At 44.3% G+C, this 20,978-nt stretch overlaps 2 protein-coding genes, 1 long non-coding RNA gene and 1 pseudogene across 5 annotated transcripts in view; 3 read left to right on the top strand and 1 right to left on the bottom strand.

Annotated features, from left to right (window-relative positions):
• Positions 563-2,213, top strand: Gm12186 (predicted gene 12186; annotated as a pseudogene).
• A 2,549-nt stretch (positions 2,214-4,762) lies between these two features.
• On the bottom strand, positions 4,763-19,965 carry Gm42074. Of its 3 annotated transcripts, XR_879821.2 has the most exons (4): positions 19,522-19,965; positions 14,541-14,678; positions 6,699-6,916; positions 4,763-4,991 (listed from the first exon to the last, which is right to left on the bottom strand). It is a non-coding gene; the product is annotated as a predicted gene, 42074 (long non-coding RNA). The 3 variants fall into 3 exon arrangements; XR_003949667.1 differs by lacking the exon at positions 14,541-14,678 and having other exon boundaries at positions 19,522-19,963; XR_003949668.1 differs by lacking the exon at positions 6,699-6,916 and having other exon boundaries at positions 4,956-4,991.
• Positions 6,266-13,183, top strand: Tgtp1 (T cell specific GTPase 1). The gene is made up of 2 exons (NM_011579.3): positions 6,266-6,508; positions 10,618-13,183. Exon 2 carries the CDS (start codon positions 10,636-10,638, stop codon positions 11,881-11,883), a length of 1,248 nt encoding a protein of 415 aa, NP_035709.3. The 5' UTR covers positions 6,266-6,508; positions 10,618-10,635; the 3' UTR covers positions 11,884-13,183.
• The window catches only part of 9930111J21Rik1 (RIKEN cDNA 9930111J21 gene 1), a 33,232-nt gene continuing 31,384 nt past the window's right edge, over positions 19,131-20,978 (top strand). Inside the window, exons 1-2 of the mRNA NM_001114679.1 lie at positions 19,131-19,212; positions 19,325-19,473. The gene's annotated coding sequence lies outside the window, so the exon portion shown is untranslated. The remainder of the gene's footprint in view (positions 19,213-19,324; positions 19,474-20,978) is intronic.

The raw sequence follows: 20,978 nt of genomic DNA, 5'->3' as shown, positions 1-20,978 counted from the left end.
ATCCATTTGTCTGAGAATTTCATGAATTTTCTGTTTTTAATTGCTGAGTAGTACTCCATTGTGTAAATAAACCACATTTAGCAGTCTTATTTATAAGACTTCCTTCAACAGAGTAATGGATATAGAAAATGTGGAACATTTACATAATGGAGTACTGCCCACCATTTAAAACGATGAATATATGAAATGCTTAGGCAAATGGATGAAACTAGAAAATATCATCCGGAGTGAGGTAACCCAATCACAGAAGAACACACATGGTACAGATTCACTGAGGAGTGGATATTAGCCCAAAAGCTCGGAATAACCAAGATACAATTCACAGACCACATGAAGCTCAAGAGAAGAAAGAACATACTGTGGATGCTTCAGTCCCTCTTAGAAAGGGGAACACCCTTATAGAAGTAGGGAGATGAGGAACGAGATGGGTGCTTCCAGGAGGGGAGGAGCCACCAGGAAAGGGGAAAATATTTGAAATATAAATAAAGAAGAGGCCAGCAGAGGCAGCAAGCAGAGCAGCCCCAAACTGAGCCCTCTCCTGCCTGCCTGACCTCTGCTCCCCTCCACCTGTCCCCATCTCTTTCTCCCTTCCTTCTCCACACCCCCCTCCTCTGCCCACTAGTGGGGGGGGGGGGCTTGGCTTCCTACCCGCCAGTATTGATCCACCCCACACATACCCCACCCCTGGTCTCCTGCCCTTCCCCTTCCTGCCTGCTCCCCTTTTCTCCTCAGTGGACTTGTGCCTCCAGTGACCAAAGACTTGACTACTCAAAGTCCAGCTCCCTGTAACTGCTAGACGTGGACACCAGTGTGATTGAAGGTTTATAAACTGTCACTCTCGCCATCAAGCTACTTAAGCATGGAAAGGAAGTTGGCAGTATCATACAAAAGAAAGGAGAATCTGTTAAGATGCACTGCACGAGAAGACTGGTGCACTTATCAACATCTCAGAAGGAATTGTCCTGGGAATATTATCACTTTGTCTCGACAGACTAATGTCACTTCAAAGCCTTGCAATGATCATTGACAAACTGGAAGAGGACATAAGCAGCTCTATGACCAATAGCACAGCTGCCAGTAGACCCCCGGTTACCTTACATCTGGAGGTTCCTGCTAGTCAGTCTCTCTCTCTCTCTCTCTCTCTCTCTCTCTCTCTCTCTCTCTCTCTGTCTCTCTGGTTTTTTTGAGACAGTGTTTCTCTGTGTGTCTTGTGTGGCTCTCTTATTGGAAAAGGTGGTTGCAAGATCAAGGAAATAAGAAATAAGAGAGAGAACAGGGGCTCAGGTCCAGGTGGCAGGGGATATGCTCCTTAACTCAAGTGAGCAGGCAATAACTATTGTTGGCATTTCACAATCCATCATTGAGTATGTGAAACAGATCTGCATGGCCATGTTGGAGTCCCCCTGAAGGGCGTGACCATCCAGTACAGGCCCAAGCCCTCCAGTTCTTCAGTCATCTTTGCAGGTGGTCAGGCCTATACCATTCAAGGACAGTGTACCATTCCACAGCCAGATTTGACCAAGCTGCACCAGTTGGCAATGCAACAGTCTCATATTCCCATGACCCATGGCAACACCAGATTCAGTGCAGGTTTCGATGCATCTGCTCAAACTACTTCTCATGATCTCACCATTCCAAATGATTTGATTGGCTGCATAATCGGATGTCTGGGGGCCAAAATCAATGAGATCCATCAGATGTCTGGGGCACAGATCAAAATTGCAAACCAGAGGAAGGATCTACTGATAGGCAGGTTTCTATCACTGGATCTGCTGCCAGCATTAGCCCTGCTCAGTATGTAATCAATGTCAGGCTTTCCTCAGAGACAGGGGGCAGGGGGAACAGAGCAGATTCACCCATAATCCCTTTCTGCTGGTCACCACCACCTATGATGCATCTGTGTAGTTTCTGAACAGCCAACCATTCCAGGTTTTAAAATAGTTTGTAAATTTTCAGTTTCTACACACTATATCATCCACTCATGATATTTTAACTGAAGTGTTTTAATTCCTTTATCTGTTCATCAGTTACGCTGAGATATCCATATTTATAAGCTTCTCCCCCTTTTTCTTTTTTTTTGGGGGGGGGGGTTGGCTCATGAATTTCTGTTTGTCATGGAAATGTAAGAGTGGATTATTAATACATTTCAGTTTAGTTCTGTAATGTCAGGAATTTTTCAAAAAAAAAATCCTAAAAGATGGACTGGACCTTTTCCTTTGTGATTAGAAACTGGATACCACAGTGACTTAATTGGGTATTGTTCCTGTCTGATGTTATTTCTATACCTTTTTACCTTCATAGAGACTGATTCAGTTTAAATAGAATTAATGGACTTCAAAAAATGAAAAGAAAATATCCAATAAAAATGTAAAAAGAAAATATTGCTGGTTGTTGAAAGATATTTCACTGACAAAGCTATTTCTTTTCCTTCGTTCTTTTTTTCTTTTTTTAATTGAGTATTTTCTTTATTTACATTTCAAATGTTTTCCCTTTCCAGTTCTCCCCTTCAAACCCCCCCCCCCGATCCCATCCACACTCCCCCTGCCCCTATGAGGGTGCTCCACCACTCACCCACCCAGCCCCATCTTCCTGCCCTAGCATTCCTTTACACTGGGTCATCTGTGGAAACACACAGGCCCAAGGGCCTCTCCTCCCTCTGATTCCAACAAGGCCATCCTCTGACACATATGCAACCAGACCCATGGATCCTTCCATGTGTGCTCTTTGGTTGATGGTCCAGTGTCCCAAAGCTCCGGAGGGTCTTGTGGTTGACACTGTTGCTCCCTCCATGGGGCTGCAAACCCCCTCAGCTCTTTCAGGCCCTCCTCATCTCCTACATCGGGGACCTCAGGTTCAGTCCAATGGTTGGCTGCAAGCATCTGCCTCTGTGTTTTCAGACTCTGGCAGAACCTCTCAGAAGACAGCCATATTAGGCTCCTGTCAGAAAGTACTTCCTGACATCTGGGTTTGGTGACTATATGTGAGATAAAATATTCCACAAAATAGAAACAGAATGAATACAACCCAATTTGTCCTATGTGGCCACAATTAGACTTATACCTAATTTACACCAAAAAACAACAAGAGGACTTCAGACCAATTTCCCTTAGAAATATTGATACAAACACACTCAATAAAATTCTCTCAAAATGGATCCAAGAACACATCAAAATGATCATTCACCACATTCAAGTAGGCTTCATCCCAGGATGGTTAAATATATGGAAATTCAACAACGTAATCTACCACATAAACAAACTGAAAGGAAAATAACTGCATGATGATTTCATTTGATGCTGAAAAAGCATTTGACAAAATTCAACATCCCTTCACGGAAAGATCAGAAATTCAAGGCCCATACCTAAATATAGTGAAAGCAATATACACCAAACCAGTAGGCAACATCAAACTAAATGGAGAGAAACTTGAAACAATTCCACTAAAACCAGAGACTATCTATTTCCTAACTATTAAATATAGTACTTGGAATTCTAGCTAGAGCAACTAGACAAAAAAAAAAAAGAGAGAGAGAGAGAGAGAGAGAGAGAAAGAGAGAGAAATAGGTCAAAGGGATACAAATTGGAAAGGAAGAACTCAAAATATCAGGATTTGCAAATGATATGATAGGATACTTAAGGGACCCCAAAATCTACACCTGAGAACTCCTGCAGCTGATTAACAACTGCCCCGGCTATTTCTACAAGAATGGGAGGCAAGATTAAACAGGCTATCTGAGAAGCTTTGCTTACTGGTGAACTCCCTGCTAGCTTGCTAGCTAGCTTGCTTGCTTGCTTGCTTGGTTGCTTGCTTGCTTGCTTGGTTGCTTGCTTGCTTGCATTCTTGGTTGGCTAAGTCACCTGCTGGAGGTCTGGTTCAGAATCAAGCCTCACCCAAACCCAGACAAGAATGAGTTAATTTACCCAAAATATTAACTTTTTGGGCTTTCCCTGTATAATCCTTTAGCTGACTATAGCTGGGGCCTTAGCTAGAAAACTCTCTGGTTTTGTCTAAGCCAGTCTCTTTTTAATAAAAAGGCTCTAATTTGCTTAAAGCAAAACTTAAGTCGTGCTGCAAAATCTCTAAACCCAAGACCCACACTAGGACAGTCTTCCCAGAGGTAAAAGCCATCACATGAGTTAGCATTCTCCCAGAGGAATCCAGAGGGGCAGAACAGCTTGGCACGTTTGTGACCTTATCTAACCTGTGAATGTGGGAGTTGCCCCTTGATTCCTACAAACTAGCCATTTCCTGGAACTGAAACTGAATCTTACTCTGACTCCTCCTTGTGTGGTTTATATAAATAGGGCTTAGATCCTGGCAGAAAAGTGTAGAGAACAAGGGCTGTGTGTGGTTCAGTACGTGCCTTAGCCAGCCATGCAAGCCAAAGTATCTACCATGAACTGTGCTAAAAGGGTCACCCCTCAGATACAATAAGGCCTTCTGTTGAACCTTAAACAACTTGACCCATCTAAAGGAGGCCTTATCTAAAGGAGAATATATGGAGTGGGGCATTCCTTCTAGGCTCTGCCCAAGTTACCTGGTAATAGCCATGTATTCCTCACTATAAAAGGGTGCTGTTTTGCGCGCGCGCGCGCGCACGCGCACGCGCGCACACACACACACACACACACACACACACACACACACACACACACACACCTCTTATCCTGTCCTGCGGGATTCAGTTATTCATGGGTGGGAGGGGGACTGCAAACCTGGAAGGAGATGGGAGGAAGGGAAAGAAAGAAGGAGACCAAGCAAATTTGTCAATGTCTCCGTTTATTATGCTGAGGTGCCTTGTTTTAAAGCATACATCACGGGGAATAGGGAGGGTCGAGGGGGAATTTTACAAAGAACAAAGAAGCAGGCATCTGCTGACATGGGGACTGAAGTCAGGCGCTAGGCAGCGGGCACTCTGCATCTTATCTCTGGAACATAGATCCTCCTTGACAGCCTTGGGTGTCAGGCCGGGCTCAGGCGTAACTCGTGTCCTTGGATGGAATATGGGAGTCAGGAAGAGATAGGGAAGAGGGGACTATAATTCAGCTTTTACAGGCTCAGGTGCCAGGAAGGGAATAGGGAGGAGGGAGTGACAACAGGCTCCTATCACGAGGCCATTTGGCCTGTCAGGGAGATTGTGAAGGGCTCGCTTTCTCACGGGATGGTCTCTGACAACACCTCACTCTCTTACTCACTCTAACCCTAACTCTTTTACTCTCTTCTCTCTCTGTCCCTTCTCTCCCCAATCCCCTCCCTGCTCTTTTTCATGGGTTCATGGCTGGCCTCTACTCCTCTCCCCTCTCCCCTCTCCCCTCTCCCCTCTCCCCTCTCCCCTCTCCCCTCTCTCCTCTCCCCTCTCCCCTCTCCTCACTCCTCTCTCCCCTCTCCTCTCATCTCCCCTCTCCCCTCTTCCCTCTCCTCTCCTCTCATCTCCCTTCTCCTCCCATCTCCCTTCTCCTCCCCTCTCCCCTCTCCTTTCATCTCCTCTCTCCTATCTTCTCTCCTCTCTGTTCTCTCCTCTGTCCTCTCTCCTTTTGCTTCTCCTCTGAGAAACCTACTCTGATTACAGCCCCCCTCTTTGGTGGTTTAGATAAATAGGGCTCAGATCCTGGCAGAAAAGTGTAGAGAGCAAGGGCTGTGTGTGGACAAGTAAGGACAAAGAAACTCAGGGAGATCCAACTGTCCATCCCACGGTCTCCTTTCTATGTGCAGTTCTTCCTGGGACACCAGCTTTGCTTACTGGCAGTCTCCCTGCTTGCTTCCTTGCTTGCCTGGTTGGCTATGGTACCTGCTGGAGATCTGGTACAGAATCAAGCCTCACCCAAACTCAGACAAGAATGAGTTAATTTACCCAAAATATGAACTTTGTGGGCTTTTCCTGTATAATCCTTTAGCTGACAATAGCTGGGGCCTTAGCTAGAAAATGCTCTGGATTTGTCTAAGCCAATCTCTTTTTAATAAAAAAGGCTCTAATTTACTTAAAGCAAAACTTAAGTCGTGCTGCAAAACCTCTAAACCCAAGACCAACACCAGGATAGTTTTCCCAGGGGTAGAAGCCATCACATGAGTTAGCATTCTCCCAGAGGAATCCAAAGGGGAAGAACAGCTTGGCACCTTTGTGACCTTATTTACACAAGAATTTGAGGAGTTTCCACTTGGTTCCAACAAACTAGCCATTTCCAGGAATCGAAACTGAAACCTACCTGACTACAGCCCCCCTCTTTGATGGTTTAGATAAATAGGGCTCAGATCCAGACAGAAAAGAGTAGAGAGCAAGGGCTGTGTGTGGACAAGTAAGGACAAAGAAACTCAGGGAGATCCAACTGTCCATCCCACGGTCTCCTCCTTTCTATGTGCAGTTCTTCCTGGGACACCAGAACTCCACACCTCATGTCCTCTCTTCATAAACATCCTGAATCTGAATTCCAGTTTTAGATAAAGACGTTCCCTAAGAGGAAAGCCATCACAGAAGTGTTATTGCCACCAGATCAAGGTCACCACTGCTGAGGTAAGTGAAGGGTGTCTAGCTTCAGCTTGTTTGATAATCCAAGATGTGTGATAGCATGAGGAGTGCTGTCCTGACACCAGGAAAGGAGAGCTCAGGTTTGTACTCAGGGAGGATCCTGGGCACAGGAGTATCTTTCAATGGCCATTTTTTGGACCACAGAACATCCCAAAGCAGAGGAGACAACCCCTACCTTCCACCTGTGTTTTGTGGACCATGCTTGTCTTCTGGAGCAGTCAAGCTTGGAGAAAGATGCCAGGTTGGGATACTCAGATGCCCTTGGAGTTTGTGCTGTAGGCTCTTCATTTGTCCCATGGAGATAAAGTCCCAGATCAGAAACAGCCACAGACAAGCTCTGGCAGATCATGTTAGGGCCTCTAGTTTTCAAAAGATTCCTCTGCCCTCTGTCACCTGTTACATAGAAGGGCCTTTTTGTAGTTCTTTCTGTTTCTCTCTTGCAGTGTGCAAAACAATTTGCTTCATGCATTCTGGACTTTCACTATAGTATGAATTCAGCAGTTTCTTTTTCTTTTTTTTTTTTTCATGACCCCAAAATATTTATTTTTAATTGGTTGGCACTGTAAGACTGTAGGAAACTACCAAGCCAGAATTTGGTGTCTAAAAACTATTTACAAACCTTAGCAACCATATTTCATATTTTTACCAAGTTAACAGAAAAACCTTGAATTGATATTTCACTTAGACATCATAAAGTATTCCCTAATTACATTGAATGATATTGACAAAAGTGGATGGAATAGATAGAAAATAAATGACTATATCACACAGTACATTAAAATTTGAAACATATCAAATGTTTTAAAAGGTTCAGTTGATTTGAAAAGAAAATGTAATCATTTCTCTAAGCCAAAGGAAACCAGAAGTAAATATCATTAAAATGGGTATATTTAAAATCTTCTTACAAATCTTACACAAAAAAACCACTTCTAATCTAGTGATAAAACCACCTACACACACCTGTCTCTAGCCACTTGTGAGCATGTGTGCACGACACACAGGTACTCTGTGGCTCTTTTCCTCCAGCCAGGCATTAATGACAGAGATCCTCACAGGGTTCCTCTTGCCCGCTTTAAGCTTTTCTTTTTTTTTTTTTTAATTAGGTATTTTCCTCGTTTACATTTTCAATGCTATCCCAAAGGTCCCCCATACCCAACCCCCGCAGTTTCTTTTTCTACCCTGTGTATCTGGACTTCTACAATCCTCTTTTATATGTCTGGGTGTGATTTTTCTGTCCCTAAATTTGGGGACATTTTTGCTAGGAAAATTCCTCTATGTTGTCTGCGAATCCTGATAATTTCATATGGTCCACTCTGTTGTGAGCCTTCCCATTGAGCACTTAATTTAATGAATCTTTAATCTCTAGCCTCATCCACCATTTTGAGTGGCATTTTTAATCTCTACATCACCAACCAAAGATCATACTAGTACTGCTCCAAGGGCCCCAGGGCCTCCAGCACATAGGTAAGAAAGGACTGCATTTTCTGGCCTCCATGGGAGAGTATGCACCTAACCCTTTAGAAACTTGATGCCCCAGGGAAGGGAGATGCATGGTGGTAGGGCACCCTCTCAGACACAAAGGGGAGGGGGAATGGGATGAAGAAAGCTGGAAGAAGGGACCAGGAGGGGGACCAATATCTGAAATGTAAACAGATATAAAAATTGTTTGTTTGTTTTTTTTTAAAGAAAGCTGTGATGTATAGGTTAGTCAGCAAAGGTTAGATGAACTTGGGCGTCTAATATCCAACAGTGTGAATGCTGATTGCCCTGGGTAAGTGGGTGGGTGAACATCTGGTGACGCTTACAGGCCAGGGAATGGGTAGGGGAGTGGCCTATCAGGCATTGCAGGTTGAGAGATCTGAAGTCTCAAAGGCATTGAGGGGTTGAGGGGTGGGTGGGTAGGTGGGTGGTAGACAGGAAGTTTGATCTTCTTACTGTTCTGTTTCAAATATATGGCCTCTAATTCTTTATTACTGTGACATACCTATAAACAAATACATGAACTCAATCTGCTGAGTACATTTAGTGTAGCTTCTATACAGAGATATACAGATAAACAAGATAGGCAGATAAACGGGAACAGATGGATAGACAGGCAGACAGACAGATATTAGGGCTGAACATAGGAACTAAATAACTTTGGGAATTATTTAGGGAGCTCATCGCTGGGAAGACTAACTCTGCCACTCTGCAGCTTTTTATTGCTTGTGACTCTTCACCTAAGTGTGACAATCCATGCAATTTCCCACATCCACGTAGGTATGTCCACTGGTGGCATTACTGTTCAGGTCTGTTTAATGGCCACATTGCTGAAATTTCACAAGTGTATCATTCCTGTCATATCTAGAAGACTCAGTCTTGCAGCAGACTTTCTGGTCTTTTGACTCTTGTAGTCTTTCTGCACCCTCTTCTGCAGTGTTGCCTGTCTTAGGTGTAAGGCTTATGTTGTATCAACTGAGGCTGAGCACCGCACAGTCAGTTGCTGTCATCATTGTGACTAGTTGTAGCTTTCTGACATGATCTCTGACTGCTGGCAAAAGGAGCATCTTTAATCGCTGGCTAGTGAGAGTCCCAAATACCTGTGGGTATAAAGATAAGTATTGAGGAGCAGTGAGGAATTATATTTAGATGGGAAACTGGCCTAGTGGGCTCTCTTCTGAGACCCTTGACCTACATGGCCACGTAGGGTTCCTTAGGTTTTCACCTACCAGGCATGATTTTCTTCCTGTTCAGACAGCCCTGAAGTCAAACTAGACAGTAGCCTGTTATCACCAACACACAAATGCCACAATGGCACCTTTACAGTTATCTCAATGTGATGGTGGTCATTGTACTTCATAGGTGTCACAGGTAGGTAGGTTATTACTTTCCTTCCTTGGCAACATTCCAGCACCTTCTGGTATTATGAAAACTGGTCCTCAGGAAAACACTTCTGGGTCAGAATCAGCTCAATTTCTCCAAGTTCTGTATCTGAAGTGTGTGGTGACTTCACAAAAGGGACCTTCAACTTCTGAGGCTCAAATAAGGTCAACAGCAATAGCATGTATTGGGGGAGTTTCATGTACACCACTGACAAACAACTCAAAGTTTCTCCTGCCTGACAATGAAGTTTCTGTTACTCTGTGGCTGATGGGGAAGTCATTCTCAGCCATAGGAAGTGTCATTACTTCATTTAAAGTATACACATATGTAGGCATGTGTTCCTACAAGTACTATAAATAATTTAGGTAAATATGAAATAGTGATTCCCAATGTAGTCTTTTTCCATAGTTTTGTTTTAACTCTTTTTCCAAGTTAATCCATGTGTTTTCTTGAGTATCTGAGCCAAGGTGATTTCTAGAAATGTTATTACCTTAAAACTCTGGACTACATTACACACGCTGTTTGTCAGAGTTCTCCCAGAATGTACCCCTCAGTGCTGGCTGTGTATGCTGGATGCATAATCTCTTGGAAGCTCTGATTTTTAGTTTGTCTTGAGTTCCACCCTCATCCACCCAGAGAGCACAGTTCCGGGAGCATACACCTTGATCTTCAGAACAGCAGGAAGCAGGGCTCACTGGGCCCTCTTAGGAGTCTGCCTACCACAGAGGCCATGTCCCACTTCCTCTAAGACAAAAGGGGGAACTTGCAGTTGGTTAGACATCCTTTTCAAATCAGTCTTTCCCCCCGTTGTCCTGTGTCTTTCCCTCATTATATGATAACCCACACAATGAGGCTAGAGTTCCAGAGGCCCTATGGACACCTTAGGAAAGGGTTCACATAAGGTTGAGGACACAGCCAGGAGAAGTATTGCTTCTTTTGCCTTGAATGTACTGCTCTGTCCTTTTAGACTGCAGTGGGTAACTGTACAGAGTCAGTGGAGTCTGACTTACACCAGCAAGTGTGAGGAAATTTCTAGGAGAAAGCAAAATCTGAACAAGAGGACTTGGTCTATCCTGGTCAGCAGTAGAAGCAGCAACTGAGAGAAGCGAGGGAAGGCAATACTGGCTCTCATGGGGGGCTGGGGAGGGTCCACCTTTACTGTACAAGCCAACAGCAAGGCTTGTCCTGCTTTAATTAATGATTAGCATTTCTCCCCTCTCTTCTCCATTCAGCTTCTACCATACAGAGCCATGGCTTGGGCCTCCAGCTTTGATGCATTCTTTAAGAATTTTAAAAGGGAAAGCAAAATCATCTCTGAATATGACATCACCTTGATTATGACTTACATAGAGGAAAATAAGCTACAGAAAGCTGTTTCTGTAATTGAAAAGGTACTGAGAGACATCGAGAGTGCTCCTCTGCACATAGCTGTGACAGGGGAAACAGGCGCAGGGAAGTCCACTTTCATCAATACCCTGAGGGGGGTGGGGCATGAAGAAAAAGGTGCAGCCCCCACTGGGGCAATAGAGACAACCATGAAGAGAACTCCATACCCACACCCAAAGCTTCCCAACGTGACAATATGGGACCTGCCTGGCATTGGGACCACTAACTTCACACCACAAAACTATCTGACAGAAATGAAGTTTGGTGAGTACGACTTCTTCATTATCATCTCAGCTACACGTTTCAAAGAAAATGATGCACAACTGGCCAAAGCCATTGCACAGATGGGGATGAATTTCTACTTTGTCAGAACCAAGATAGACAGCGACTTAGATAATGAACAGAAGTTTAAGCCTAAGAGTTTCAATAAGGAGGAAGTCCTCAAGAATATTAAGGATTACTGCTCTAATCATCTTCAGGAGTCTCTCGACAGTGAGCCTCCAGTCTTCCTAGTCTCTAACGTTGATATATCGAAGTATGACTTCCCAAAGCTGGAAACTAAACTCCTACAGGATCTCCCAGCCCACAAGCGCCACGTCTTCTCACTGTCTTTGCAAAGTCTTACTGAGGCCACCATTAACTACAAGAGAGATTCCCTGAAGCAAAAAGTCTTCCTAGAAGCCATGAAGGCTGGAGCATTAGCCACCATTCCACTTGGTGGCATGATCAGTGATATCTTAGAGAATCTGGATGAAACATTCAATCTCTACAGGTCTTACTTTGGGCTGGATGATGCTTCACTGGAAAACATTGCCCAGGATTTGAACATGTCTGTGGATGACTTCAAGGTACACCTTCGATTTCCCCATTTGTTTGCAGAACACAATGATGAGTCCTTAGAAGACAAGCTATTTAAATATATCAAACACATTTCTTCAGTTACTGGTGGGCCAGTCGCTGCAGTCACTTACTATCGCATGGCTTATTATTTGCAGAATCTCTTTCTTGATACTGCAGCCAATGATGCCATAGCTCTTCTGAATAGTAAAGCACTTTTTGAGAAGAAGGTGGGACCATATATATCTGAGCCCCCCGAGTACTGGGAAGCTTGAAAAAATAAGGCATGAGTTCCAATCAGTGTTCACTCTTAGCTTCACCTTGGGCACGATTTTTAGCCTAGTCCCGATGGGGGAAAAAGTCTCAGTGGCAGGCCAGAGGATTCATGCTTTCCCTTCTCCTGATCCAGAAGATCACCATGGCAAAGGCTTATAGTGCTTAGAGTAGAAAAGAAGTGTCTTCAACATCGTGCAAATATGACAGCAAAGTATATTTGCATTAAAATCATTTCTTAAAAATAAAACAAACACATGATGTGGATTTGGTTTGCATTTTTCTCCTCAAATGAATCCTGAATCTTTTACTCCTATGAAAGTTTTCATGTGCTTTTACATTCTCACTGGCAGCCCTGATTGTCACATTGCCAAGTGGTATTTTGGAAACAGGGACATCGGGTACCCTACAGAGTGTAGACAAACACGTTTTGACCCAGAACTGGGTGTTCCAGGAGATTCTACATGTTGTCAAGTGAACAACTAACATTAATAACCCCATGTGCTAACCAAACCCAGGCTCTTTGCTGACCATGGTAGTATTGGTGCTTTGTCACTAAGGCATGTAAGCACCTCCACATTGCTTCTTCATAGGTGTATAGATGTATGGAAGATTGTTTTAAGCTAGTCACTCCGATGTGCCCTGCCACACTAGACTTCATTTATTCTTTGCATCTATTGATTCCCTGAACTCTGTGGTCCTCCCTCTCTCCAGCCTCCACTGACACCTTTCTCCAGTCAGTTCAACCATCAACTCACGTGAGAGAACAGAGTGAACCTGCCTCTCTGTCCTGTGGCAGAGCTTGTAACACCTACATTGTGGCCTGAAGATGAATGTGAGCCTGTGGAGAGATGTGCCCACCCACACTCCTAAAATATAAACCCCTGACTCAGTATAGAAAACACTCACTGCCCAAAGTTCGGTCAGACTCTAATCTACTTCTGTGTGTTTCAATACTTCACAGAGGAAAGCTATTGCTGACATCTTGCAGAAAGAAGTTGTCAGCAGCTGGCATGGACTCTGAAGGGAAGCTAGACAGCCCATGATGGCAAACATGGCTCTGCCAGGCCTTGCCCTTCTCTTCCATTCCCTCTGCCTTGCTAAAAAACTAACAAACAAACAAAACCCATTACATTCTATTCCTAAAGCTAGCCTCCAAGGCCTATCTTGTTTATTTGATCACTTCCTCTTCCTGAGGTCAACTACCAATGTGTAGTTATCAAAGAATTGATGTCCAGCAATCAAAAGCCCCTTTTGGCTCCCCTAATTAATATGCACAATTAAAATTAAACACTTCATCCTAACACTGAGTTTCCATGTTTGCTTTTATACAATGCCATTTGCCTAAGAGCCACATTTGCCTCCTCTGAATCCAGAGGTAGACCTTTGTCCATCTCAGGGAAAATACCCTTTCCCATTTTCCCTTGTTCCCTTCTCCTCCATCTAGTCCCCTGTGTCTGTCCTTTAGTCCCTGTCATTTGACCCTTTGATGGGACAAATGAATTTCTTTTGTGCTGAGAACTTGGTCTTGGGGTCCTGAGGCAACACTCTTTCATCCTGTCCTTGACAAAGTCTTTCTCTGATGATGGGATCCCCCTGATCCTAGTTACAGGTACATTACAAGAACACATCACTGCCCACTGATAACAATATGCTTCTGCCTACTCAAAATGTGGCATAAAGCTAGTACCCCCCACATCCTGAATATGGTTTATGTATTCTGTTGACAGGTTAGAATGGTTGGAGAGTCTGAACCTGTAGGAAAGGGGCTGATGTCTCGAGGCTCCTTCTCTGATAACCTGGAGTCAAAGTCATCCCTTGCCCCTACCACACACATTCTTACTGTTGTCTTGTCTAAGCCCTGAACATAACTGCTCCTTAGTTCATGGTCACAACACACTTCTAGGAGCTGAAGAACTGGGGTACAGCAGTTGACTTCATCATGCTTGCATCCCTGACTCAGGTTTCTGTGCTAACTTATCTCAAGAAGAGGAGGAGACAGAGGAGAGCAGCCACCTTTGCCTCTGGATAGCTACCAGGGAAGCTTATACTTTAGAGCCCTGATGTCATAGTGACTTGAGACCAGGAAAGAGTGAGTCAGGGTCACACAGAGGAACAGAGTCTGTGAAAAATCAAATCTGCTCACCTCAGAGCTAGGACACCCCCATTTCTATGAGAGGAACTCCAGGGACTGTTCTTTAGTTACAAAGGAAATCCTGGGAGACCATCATCTTGGGGCAAACAACTGTACAAGGAACCATGCAAAGTGCATATATGTTTGTGGATGTGTTCCCATGTGTGCTTGCGTGTGTGTTTGTACAGGGGTCAGTCTGCATGCATGTGTGCTTGTGTGTAACTGATGACCCAATACTTGTAGCTGCATACTAGCCTCTAAAGTTAACAGTGAGTTATGAAGAGAGTGAGTTCAGCAGTTTCTTAGGCCAGTGAAATGCTGTGGTAAATGAGTAGTGATAAAATCACTGTAAGGAGAAGAGTGTTGAATATAGGACAGAAAGGACAACACAGAGACAACCGTCATGTACTTGCATATCCCAAGAAAGTAAAGGAGAAAGTCCTGCCATGTGCATTGTACAATCTCTAACTTTTCCATATCTGTCTTCAGTGAATCCATGATCAACAAGGAAAGCAAAAGGCTTACTGTAAACGTGATAGCTTGGAGGAGTTTTAGCTCTTGGTAACTACGAACAGACAGTAACTGTGTGACGGTCTGTGCTTACTGCCAACCTCATTGTAAACAATAGGTGATTGCAGACTCTTCCCATTGGCCAAGCCACATCTGAAAAAAAAAAAGTATGAAAAGTGCTATGAAGGTCTAAAATCAGCTTGAATTTGTAACATTAGGATGTCTATGTGTGTGTGTGTGTGGAACGTGTTTGAGTGTGAAAAGACATATACTAAGGCTTGGGCGGCTATAACATGGAATACATATTGAATATATTGAGTGGCTCTTACTCATTTCACTACATTGTTAAGGACAGTCACTGTCAACCCTTACCGTGAGAAACTGGAAGCACCAGCCAGGGGTCAGCCCAGGTCCACCTGTGGATATGGAATGCTGCCCAGCTCTGCACAGGACCTACCGAATGGGAAGTGAGCAAACCAAGCCCTGGCCAGTGAGCACTGTCTGCCCCACCTCCCAGCAGGCCTCAACTAGGAAGGTTCCAAGCTCAGAAAATAAGTGCAATTGCCCAGTGAAATAAGAACACTCCAGGGCAGGGCATTTGCATGCATGGGTGAGGCTCCAGTGCCAATGCTCAGAACTGAGAATCAAGGAAAATGTCAACTCTGCTGGGGATTTGTGAGCTAGAGATGATGAAAGTCTCAGGGGATGTTGGAAGTCTGAAGAAGGAAAATCCAAGATAAACACTCACAGGTCTTCAAGATGGAACGGAAATATCTGAACACACACACACTCACATCCATATCTCATTTTCTTCACCAATCTTTGTTCTATAGGGTCCCAGGAATCTTTAAAGTTCCCCACAGGTTGGAATCCAGTGTCCTCGTGTGTCTGTTCTTTAATTACACTACCGAGCACTCAGCCCAGTAGACCCAGTCATAAATTACCCCCTTCCACATCCTGTTTATCTTCCTAAGAGCAGGAAATGGTACAGACCTTTCTTTTTTTTAAATTAGATATTGTCTTTATTTACATTTCAAATGTTATCCCCTTTCCTAGTTTCCTCTCCAAAAATCCCCTATACCCTCCCTCCTCACCCTGCTCCCCAACCCACCCACTCCTGCTTCCTGGCCCTGGCATTCCCCTGTACTGGAGCATAGAACCTTCACAAGACCAAGGGCCTCTCCTCCCATTGATGACCCGCTAGACCATTCTCTGCTACATATGCATCTAGAGACAGAAGTCCCGCCATGTGTTTCCTTGGATTTGTGGAATAGCCCCAGGGATCTCTGGGGGTAATGGGTAGTTTATATTGTTCTTCCTCCTAGGGGCCTGCAAACCCATTCAATTCCTTGGGTACTATCTCTAGATCCTTCATTGGGGACCCTGTGCTCAGTCCAATGGATGACTATGAGCATCCACTTCTATATTTGCCAGGCACAGGCAGAGCCTCTCAGGAGTCATTTATATCAGGATCCTGTCAGCAATGTCTTGTTGGCATCTGCAATAGTGTCTGGTTTTGGTGGTTGACTCCTCCATTGCTGGTGGGATTGCAAGCTGGTACAACCACTCTGAAAATCAGTTTGCTGGTTCCTCAGAAAACTGGACATTGTACTACCAGAAGATCCAGCAATACTACTCCTGGGCATATACCCAGAAGATGCTCCAACATTTAATAAGGACACAGGCTCCACTATGTTCATGGCAGCCTTTTATATAATAGCCAGAAGCTAGAAAGAACTCAGATGTCCCTCAACAGAAGAATGGATACAGAAAATGTGATACATTTACACAATGGAGTACTACTCAGCTATTAAAAACAATGAATTTCTGAAATTCTTAGACAAATAGATGGATAGGGAGGATATCATCCTGAGTGAGGTAACCCAATAACAAAAGAACACACATGATATGAACTCACTGATAAGTTCATATTAGCCCAGAAGCTCAGAATACCCAAGATACAATTCCCAAAACACATGAATCTCAAGAAGAAGGAAGACCAAAGTATGGACACTACAATCCTTCTTAGCAGGGGAAACAAAATAACCATGGAAGGAGTTACAGAGACAAAGTGTGGAGCAGAGACTGAAGAAATGCCACCCACACCTTGATAGATGAACTAGGAAAAGCAGACACTGGGAACTCAGGGGAAAGTAGAACTGCAAAAGAGAGTAGACTGGGTTCTGAGCTGCAGAGAAATATGAAGGCATTCCCTGGATATTTGGAAAATGTGGACCAAGGTGTTTGGTGCAGGGCATGACAGGGTTTTCAGGAATGGAAGATAGTACAAATGTGAAGGTCTGACAGGGAAGTGGCAAGAGCCTAAGGGGGATGGTATAAAGTGACAAATGTATTCTGGGTTGACATAACACAAACATGTTTGTTATTATTATTATTATTATTATTATTATTATTATTAGGTATTTTCTTCATTTACATTACCAATGCTATCCCAAAAGTCCCCCATAACCCCCCCCGGCACTCCCCTACCCACCAACTCCCACTTCTTGGCCCTGGGGTACCCTGTACTGAGGCATATGAATGTTTCTTTACCCCAGATAGGAAGCCCACCACAGACCAAGGTACAGATACCACCAAAGTTCAACTTTATGACCCGGTGGGTTTTATCGGGGTTTCTAACACAGCAGGAAATACTCAAGACAGCTTCATTACCGAGGCTCACCCCTGCATGAGTGACAGCTCAGGAAAGCTGGGGCCCTGGAGCAGCTCAGCAGGTCAGAGCGCATCCTTTACAAGTGCTTCTGCTCTAACCCTCTTCCAGGCAGCTCACTGGGTTTCTGCTTCTTCCAGGAAGCTGGTCTGGATGCTGAGTCTTCTCTGCAGCTCAGCTTCATTAGTCTGAGAGGGACTCTCAGCTTTTATGGCTTACTCTGGTGGGAAGGTTCTAGTTAAACTAGTCAGTTTCAGTGCTTCTAGTTCTTCTTGTCCATACATGATCCCTCAGTGTGTGTGTGTTTCTCTGTCCCTCTCTGCATCTCTGACTTTCTCTGTCTCTCTCTGTCTCTGTCTCTCTTTCTGTCTCTCTGTCTACATCTCTGTCTCTGTCTCTCTCTCTCTCTTAAACACACACACACTTCCATCCTACTCTTCTCTACCCACCCCCTTTCTAGTAAAATCCTGCCAGTAGATGTTAGGGTTATGAACTGCAGAGCTGCCCTGAACCTCTGAGAGCTCCATGGCTCATCTTCCCTGTCCCTTGCTCACATTTGGATGAGAAGTGTTTTCTCCATTTTCACTGTAAGTACCAGTCTCTGATCCCACGCAGAAGTCCACTCTCTATTAAAATGACTCCAAGGTAGCATTAAATTGAAAGCCACTCTCACCAACCCCAGTCCTGGCCATACCAGACACAGACTTCCTAACCACAGAGGCACAGACTGTAGGGACAGGAGGCTAATCCAGAGCTATTCCTTGCACCAGCATATTCCTATGTGCTACTATGGGTCTGTGATCGTTCAGACAAATCACTAGTCTGACTGGAGTTTTGTTTTTATTAATTAGAAGTGTTTTATTAGGAAGAAGACTGACCAAGACCAAACCAAACAGAATTCTCTAAGTAATGTTCCAGCAATTGTTAGCCAAAGAATTATAGAGGGAAAAACCACAGTTATTATTTGGGGATCAAATTAACTCTAATCCTATCTGGGTGTGGGCAAGCTTTGATTCTGTAACAGACCTCGAGCAGGGCCCTCAGCCACTCAAGCAAGCAGTTCACACAACAACGAAGCTCAGCAGTTAGCTTGCCTCATCTTGTGACTCACTGGCCAGCTGACAAAGTAGAAAGTGGAAGCAACGTTTTCATAGCTTATACAGGTGAAAAATAATTTTAGTTTTTACAAAATCATGCACAGTGAACTTAACACATTAATCACAGTGATCACCATCTCCGTGGATTTTTCTACGAGTGGCTAGGGAGATAATCACGTGGTAAGTAACATCTTTCAAAGAGAAAGTTATGGATTGGACACCAGAATCCACGTAAAAGTCAGGCATAGTGGAGTGAGTTTGTAATTCCAGCACTGAGCAAGGAGAGGGGCAGAACCCTGAAGCTCACCTGTCAGCCACCCTTGCCTAATCGGTGAAGTGAGTCAGTGAGTGTGTCTGTCCCCAAATAAGGAGCATGATATCAGAAAAATGACAGCATCTACACATACATTTCCACCTACACACAAACACACACACACAGAGAAAGAGAAAGACAGAGAGAGAGAAACAAGGAGACAGGGAGTGAGACAGAGAGACACAGAGAGAGAGAGAGAGACTGACAGAGAGAGAAAGAGAGAGAGAGAGGACAGAAAGAATGTCAACAGAATAAGCAAAGGACAGGGCTACAGCAAGCGTCTGCAATCACTGAACCATGGGCTCACTGGGTCTGAAAGTCAGTACTGACTCAGTAATAGATGACATCATCTGAAAAGAGGGTCTTGAGGTAGGGAAGCAGAATGGTGAGTGGTGCATGGGAGCGCTAACACGGGGCTAGGCTGCCAAAGTATTGGGTGGAGCACACAGGAAGCCCTGGAGTTGGCTAATTAAGTAGAGCTCCACCTCCCTCTCTGTGGAAGGATGTGAAACCTTTTCAGCCAACTCTGTAAACCAGAAACAGAGGTCTGGAAATAGAAACTAAATCTTACCCTCATTGCAGTCCCTCCCTTTAAGGACAAGGCAGGTAAGATTCAGATCTAGGAACTGCAGAACAAAGAGCAAAGTCTGTGGGAACTAAGATCTGGAAGGAAATATGAAAACATCTGCCTTTGCTTCCCATCTGTTCTTCTCTCCAGAGCACCAAGACACCAACACTGTGCATCGATCTGTTTCCTGAACATCCCAGCTTAGAGGATTCCAAAGAGAGCTACCCCAGTGACCTTGCTCCCAGAGAAGAAGGAGGTGACATCACAGGAGGGCCACTGGCATCACGGCTCAGGAACAGGTACCTGAAGGGTTCTAAGTGCAGCTGGACCAGAAATCGAGTGCTTACTTGTGGTATCAAAGATAGTCTCCTGGTAGCAGTGCAGAGGACCTTCGGTCATGGCTTATGTCACTCAGGGGTTGTTCACAGAAAGGCTCTTCTCTGTGTTCTGCACCAAAGAGCAGCCCCAACCCACCAGCAAGGCAGCAACAAACTTCCCTGTCACATGCACATCCTAAGCCTGTTGATCTTTTGATGCCAGCTTGAGCTTGGAGAAAGAGGGCAGCTTGTGTGACCAGATTCCTCACAGTCAATACGGGAACCTCTTTGGTGTAGGATACTTGTTGTTGTAGCTTTTTTGTTGTTGTTATTTTGGTTTTGGTTTTGGGTGAGACTGGATCACACAGTGTGCCTCTGACTGACCTAGAACCTGTAGACCAGGCTGGCCTCAATCTCAAGGAGATCCAGCTACCTCTGCTTCTCTGCTTCCTAGGGCTGAGATTAAAGGCATGCTCCACCACACCCAGCTATACTGGAGCTATTTTATTTATCCCCATGAGGATAAAATGCTATCCAGAACACCCACTGCTATTTCCTCTTCTAGAAGGGAACTGTGAGAAGCCTCTCTCTTCAAACTTCTCAGTTCCCCTTTTCAATGTAACCAGCACTCATGATACCTTAACTGTTTGGGGAAGGGGGGTTGAGGAGTCTTCATAAACAGCAAATCATGGGGAAGTAGCCCCCACTTCAGTCTGGGATTCCCATTGAATCTTCTTTAGCTTCTGGGAGCAGCTTCATTCACCCACTCAGGATACCTCTGTTCAAACTTTATTTTGTTTTTTAGGAACTTGAGAAAGGAGCATATTTCCTTATAGCTTGTTCATACATACGGTTTTTGGTTGGCCACACCACAGCCAGTCCTGTGCCACAGCTCTCTGGCTGTCCTCTGGGTTTGAAGCTCTCAGTTCCCATTATTCTTAAGTCCACTTGAATATCCCATATATGCTACTATCTAGATCTGCCCAAAGCTATTTTTACTCCTCTTATGGCCCTCCTTCCGGTTTCCTGGCCTCTGCAAACACTTCCTACAACATAAATATACATACCTAAAAATGAGAAGCTGAAATCCACATGTGAGTGAAAACATCAGGTTTGCCTTTCTGACATTGGGTGAACTCACTTAACATTTAGTAGTTCTGCCAGTTTGTCTGAAAATTATACACTTGCATTTATATTTATGCATGAATCCAGTTCCATTGTGTCTCTGTGGCACATTTTCATTATCCACTTATCATCTAAGCTGATTGTATTTCTCAGGTATTACTAGAGCAGTAATGAACATGATGTTCCAATATCTTTGTGCTAGGATATAGAGTCCTTTTGGGCTATGCTCAGGAATGGTGTCACTGACCCCATAATGGCTGTGCTTGTTTACAGCCCCACAGCAGCAAATAAGGACTCCCCTTCTGCTACATCCACACCAGCATCTGTTGCCATTTTCTCTCTTGATGCAAACCTCTCTGACT

The sequence above is a fragment of the Mus musculus genome, chromosome 11, assembly GCF_000001635.26.
Source record: "Mus musculus strain C57BL/6J chromosome 11, GRCm38.p6 C57BL/6J".
Taxonomy (NCBI): Eukaryota; Metazoa; Chordata; class Mammalia; order Rodentia; family Muridae; genus Mus; species Mus musculus.
Note: the sequence above shows the minus strand (reverse complement) of the source record. Positions and strands in the feature narration are given on the sequence as shown.